Consider the following 6,184-nt stretch of genomic DNA (forward strand, 5'->3'; position numbering starts at 1 on the left):
AAAACCTTATATCTTATTAAGCCAGGTATAATTTTGTAACAATTTACTATATTTGGTGTTATATCTATTTAAAGTAAAAATATTAATTTCAAATACAATTAAGACTATCATGGACAATAAAAGAATTTCATATACTTTATCTAGATATATCTTTCCTAGACTGCTTATCTTCTGCAAACTGTGACTCTTTTTGATCACTCTAATTAATATTCCTGAGCTTCTGTGAATTCTAAGTTCTGTCTTAACTTGTATGAATACTTTCATTTTCTGTATTATTTCCTTAAAAGCATACTCTGTTATGGCTTGATTATATGCATACTATACAATGCTCAAAAAGATGAAATAAGGATAAGCATTTATTTTTAAGGAAATAAAACTCCGAAAATTTTATTTATTAAAAATAAATTATTCCTTAAACTTAGGACTTTCTCGAATATACTTCACATAATATACTTTAAACAATTAAATGCTGTACTCAAGTAGGTAAACCCTTTAAGTAGTAAGATATATTATGTAAATAAGTATATTATCATTACATTAAAATAATTTCACCTATTTTATTTGTCACGGGTAATTTTTAGGGAAATGTACATGTTAACTTGTTCAGATAAAAATAAAAGTGGTATGCAATCAAAAATAGTTATAAAAATTTCAAAATAAGTTTAATTCTCTTAGCCAAATAATTTATTTACCTGAAGATCATTCTGAGGATTCCAATCTGAATCGAAAATTATACATGTATCAGCTGCAGTTAAGTTGATGCCCAATCCACCAGCTCGGGTACACAGAAGAAAAACAAATCGATCTGAATCAGGTTTACTAAATCGATCTATAGCAGCTTGTCGAAGATTCCCTCTGACTCTTCCATCAATTCGCTCATACAAATATCTATTAAATGAAATGCAATAAATTTAGATAGAGGGATATGTTGAAAATGATACATTTATCAAAAGGCTGTTTTCCTGCAACATTACGTTTATTATAAAACTAAGAGGCAATACTACAGCGACTATATTGTATGATTCGCAGTTCTCACCGTTGGTCCTAAGGAGGAAATAAAAATATAAAAGTACAAAATCTGTCCATTCCTGATATATAGGTAAAATGTCATTATAATGAATATCATTTTTGGAAGTTAAAATTTAAAAAGCAAAACAAAACAAAAAAAACAGTCCATAAAACTACTTGGCTGATCTCATAATAGGTTACTTTTTTTTTTTTTTTTAAAAGAAGCAAAGACTTTCATAAACCTTTATACAGAAAACCTACAAACCTTTCTCTCTGTCTCAATCATTTTACCCTCTTCAAATGATATGCTTGATTGTAAACTATAAATCTACCAAGGGCTATTTACTTAAAGTCATTGGTGTCAAGCAATTTCAACTTCTTTAAAATCCTCTGTCATTTAACGTAAAACTCAAAAACTGTTAGTCATCAATAAAAATGAAATATATAAAAATTCAGGAACTAGAAGAGGAATACAAGGGACATTTGCCACACATCTTGTGGTTCAAGATACCGCCTGCTACATATTAATTACTAAAGTCTCAGCAGCAGCTACACTGTTGTCTCTAGTACCTGGAAAACAGGGCTATGACTTTTAGTATTGCTACTTTTGAAATGAAAGGAATTTGGGTTTTTCTATGAAATTCATCATAATGAAAATCTATCTTTATCTTATAAATCTGTGTGTATATGCCAACTATAAGTGAAAAATTAAAAATCCATTAAAAAAAGAAGTACGAATCAGTAATTACAAAATAAGTCAAGGGATGTAAAGTACAGCATAGGATATATAGTCAATATAATGTAATAACTATGCATAGTTCCATGTGAGTGCCAGACTAATTGGGGGGATCACTTCGTAAATTGTATAAATGTCTAACACTATGATGTACACCTGAAACTAATATAATAATGAATATCAACCCTAATTGAAAAATAAAAAGGAAAAAAAATTATTTGTATAAAGAGATTAAGAAAATGTAAAAACGGCTATTTTTAATAATATTGCAAATTTGATCTTCCTTCTATACAGTATAAAATTGAGAATAATACACCTTTTGGAATGAGACTAAAGTAATGGAATACTAAAACTGAAAACAAACTAGAATTAAAATAAAAAATAAAAATAAACTATATAATCTTTGAAAATAGAAATAAGTATAGACCTTTACTTAGCTACAATGGTCAAAATCCATTGAGCTAAAATTTACAGCTGCATCTTCAAATTCTCTTTTATATAAATATGTTGATATCTGATTAGACCACTAATTCTGATAAATATCATATTTATCTAAATACTGACTAGACAATATTTAGGACTGTCATGCACAAAAAGAATCAAAAACAAAACCCAACGTTAACAAATCAGAAAAGACTAAAAGAATCAAAGTAGAGTAAGTTCTGGTTCTAATTATAACAATGAAAACAGAAAGGATCTTGAATCATTTTTTTCTACTTTGAAAATGGTTATAATTCTGTTTAAAATGTCATTACAACAAAGTTTACAAATCCAGTAAAATGTGCACTAATAAACCCATTCCTTAGTCAAATACCCTCAGTTTGCAAAGTTTTCTTAATTCAGTCTCCTTAGCCCCGCCTACTATTGCAACACAAGTAGGTTAAGAAAACACCTGACACATAATCCTAAGCAATCTGTACTCATAGATCTGAATGGATTCTTAGCTAGATAAAGAGAAAGATGTGAATAAAGTTGGGTTAGTGCACAGCTCTGCATACACCTTAATGACATATACTTGGCATGTTTCATAGTACAATTCAGTAGATGAATTATATGCCTTACCTTTTATGTATGAGGTAATCCTCCAGGATGTCAAGGCAGCGTACCATCTGAGAGAAGATGAGCACTTTATGACCTCCTGCTTTCATTTTGGGAAGTAATTTATCAATAAGGACCAGTTTTCCAGCAGACTGGATCATTGCTTGAAGATGAAAATCAGAAGCAGCTGGATTATATGTATCTCTAAATTCTCCAAGTATTTTCTCCTCAGCACCTGTCAAAGAAATATAAAACAGCATTAATGAGCAAATGCAGGCAACTCCCAATTACTTTTGTTTTCCTCAAAAATCAGAATTAGTGCTCCTCTATGTTTCTGCAACGAATTAAAATTTTGATAGCAGGTAAATTACTTTTATTAGAATGATTTATGTCTGTGGCTAAATCCTCACTAACGCCTAAGTTTAATTCATTGAGGATATGGGCCATGTCTCAGGCATCTTTTCACCTACCCAGACAAATTGGCCTAACGCCTTATGTAAACTTATGTTCGCTAAACGTTTAATGAATGATATCAGGAAAAGAATAAAAATATGGTCCTAACTTAGGTACATAAACATGCACATTTTTAAACAAACATCTAATATTTAAACATTGGTGTAACACAGATCTTGACTGAAGGGCTATCATAATGAATGTGGATTTGTCTATGGGCATCCTGCTGGCCATCAAAACAAGGAAACGCTGAAAACTAAAAGAGAAGTCAGGCTGTCAGTCACTTCCTCTGGAGAGTCTACATCAGCCCTAAAGGCTCTCTGCCTTCCCTCCGCCTGCCTGGTCATAAAGAATACCAGGACTGCGAGTGACTGAATTACCAGGCTAGGAAATAACTTTTCTTGGATGAAGTGAGATGGGGAATATATTCCCAGAAATAATGAAAAGACCCAAACGTTATACAGAGAGAAGGCTAATAGAGAACCTGACATGACCTTAAAAAGTAACATCACAGCACAAAAATTGAGAGACATCAACTGGGCTACCTAGACTGGAAAGAAACCAGAAAAAAAAATGTAAATGCAGAGGCCCGAAGATGGGCTTTGCTGTCTTTGTGCCTGAAGAGAAATTCCAGTCCACATTAGACTAAACACTACCCTTGCTCTCATAACCTGGCATTTTACCACGGGACCCTGGTACTGAAGTAGCGCAGACTACTCCCGAGTCTGAACCACCTGTAATCTCCCCAACACGAGAGTGAAGTTACAGGATCATTGCCTTTCCTTGTACCAGCCAACCCAGGTGCACAAATGGCACTTTTTTTTTTACCCATAAGTATTTGTTGAAAGAAACAAGTATTCGTGGGCCACCCTTTTCAGCTACCTTTGATAAGATATGGATGATTACAGCACTTCCTGAGCTCCATCATGGTGTTGACCAAGTTAGGCACATTAGTCTGCCCTGCTCCTTTGGATAAAAATGAAAAGTTCTTCTCCAAAATAGCCCGGTAGTATTTCTTTTGAATGTTGGTAAGTTCTACTTCGATGATGGTTTCTTCCTTAGGGGCCAACTTCTTTTCTACATCTTCTTTCAATCGTCTCAACATCATTGGTTTCAGGATAGCCTGAAGTTTCTGCACCTGCATAAAAAATGATGAAAAGAGAGAGATACATAACACATTCAATTCCATGCACATAATTACAATGATAAAAGAGCTGATGTACTTATTCACAAAGATCAAAAGTATACCTGCTCCTCTGTTTTCAGATCCCCAAACTCTTGCATAAATGTTGATTCAGAAGGAAACCTTAAGGGTTCTAGAAAGTGAAGAAGACTGAATAGTTCTTCAACTGTATTTTGGAGAGGTGTGCCAGTCAAAAGCACCTTGTGTTCCTATATAAGGTAAGAATAACTCACATCAAACACCACCATACAAAAATAATACGAAAATTGACAGAGGTTATCATATGTTCAGATTTGGAAAAGCAAATATTTTTCCAACCAAAATTTTCAGGAGTCAACTCAAAATAATCTCTACTAACAAATCTTCATTAATTTATTTCTCAATCATTTTTTTATAAATTCTGTATCATTATCATAATACCTCGCTCCCCATATTTCCACCTATTCATGCTTTTAAAGTAAAGTTCTAAATAATTAAGAAGCACATTTTTGACTTTCTCAATGAAACTAGCATTTTAAGAACAAAGAGGGTATTTCTTTCTTTTGTACTCAACCATCCGTGGTCTCGTAACTTGTATACAAAACTGTGCTCATTCCTTATAACTTGGATGATAACCGTTAGATTTTCAGACAAGAATAAATTCTCAAATCATTAAGGCTACAATCCAACAATGTAAAAGGCTGATTGAAAGATGCTTCGAAACTAGAACTGAATTACAAATTAAACATCACAGTAAAAGAAAGACTATTTTTAATGATAATAGTAAAAATAATTTAAAATTTGACTTGACAGTAGCTATAAATTCCTTAGCTAAATATTTGTATATGAATCTGTACATCTGGATATGTACAGTGCTAGTAAAAGGTCTAGAAAGATTTACACCAAGCTGTAAAAAGTAATGGAACTGGGGGTGGGAATGGATGGAGAGCTAGTAAAAAGGAGCACTTTACTGTTTACCATATGTACTTCTGTATATTTATCTGTTCATGCACTAATTATGTGATCTTACTTAAATCAAAACTTAAAAAAAGGCCAAACAGCTTTGATTTGAAAGAAGTATGCACACTAAGAGGATGACTTAAAAATCCTATTTATTAGTTATAACCAACATATACTAAGCATGTAGAATTCCGTAGGAACGTTATCCCTCTATTACAAATGATCTGAATAATATTATAACTTTGGTGAAAGATCCTTTTATTAAGGGCTTAAAACTTATATTTTCTTTTCAATACATTCTACAGGTTTCTCTTTTTTTCATTCTAGAAGTTAATTACTTAAGTCTTTTGGGGGAAAGGACTAAAAAATGTTAAGTCTTAGAAAACAGATGAGATTTTTTTCCCTTACTAATTATAGCAAAAAAACTCAATCACCACAGATAGCAATCAGATATATTTATACTTTAAAACTTTAAAAGACGTTAAGTTTTTAGAATTAGCTGAGTCTATCTGATCTTTTACTACATAGCTAAGAAACTGAAGTAATAATAATATTACTTACCAGATTCATGAGTTTGAGACCTTCTAGAAGTTTACAATTTTTATTTTTTAACCTATGTGCTTCATCAATGATCACACATCGCCATTCAATTGCATTAAGCTCTCCACAGCCTCCAAGAATCATTTCAAAAGTGGTGATGATGGCTTGGAATCTATAAGCTCCTCGAATAATATGCCCCTATAAATTTATCAAATACAATAATTTGCTAGAATATCTTGACTGTAATTTTTAATTCTTGTCAAATAACATAAAAATACATCCAATGA

The 6,184-nt window shown here is 32.0% G+C and overlaps 1 protein-coding gene across 13 annotated transcripts in view; it reads right to left on the bottom strand.

Moving 5' to 3' along the window:
- The window catches only part of CHD9 (chromodomain helicase DNA binding protein 9), a 168,005-nt gene that overhangs the window by 50,366 nt on the left and 111,455 nt on the right, over window positions 1-6,184 (bottom strand). For all 13 annotated transcript variants that reach the window (XM_023530646.1, XM_023530645.1, XM_011360141.2 and 10 more), the window contains 5 exons: window positions 5,919-6,095; window positions 4,484-4,627; window positions 4,118-4,373; window positions 2,807-3,017; window positions 693-888 (listed from right to left, as the gene is read on the bottom strand). In XM_023530646.1, coding sequence (XP_023386414.1) covers window positions 693-888; window positions 2,807-3,017; window positions 4,118-4,373; window positions 4,484-4,627; window positions 5,919-6,095 — 984 coding nt within the window. The remainder of the gene's footprint in view (window positions 1-692; window positions 889-2,806; window positions 3,018-4,117; window positions 4,374-4,483; window positions 4,628-5,918; window positions 6,096-6,184) is intronic.

Source organism: Pteropus vampyrus, unplaced genomic scaffold (assembly GCF_000151845.1).
Source record: "Pteropus vampyrus isolate Shadow unplaced genomic scaffold, Pvam_2.0 Scaffold51, whole genome shotgun sequence".
NCBI lineage: Eukaryota > Metazoa > Chordata > Mammalia > Chiroptera > Pteropodidae > Pteropus > Pteropus vampyrus.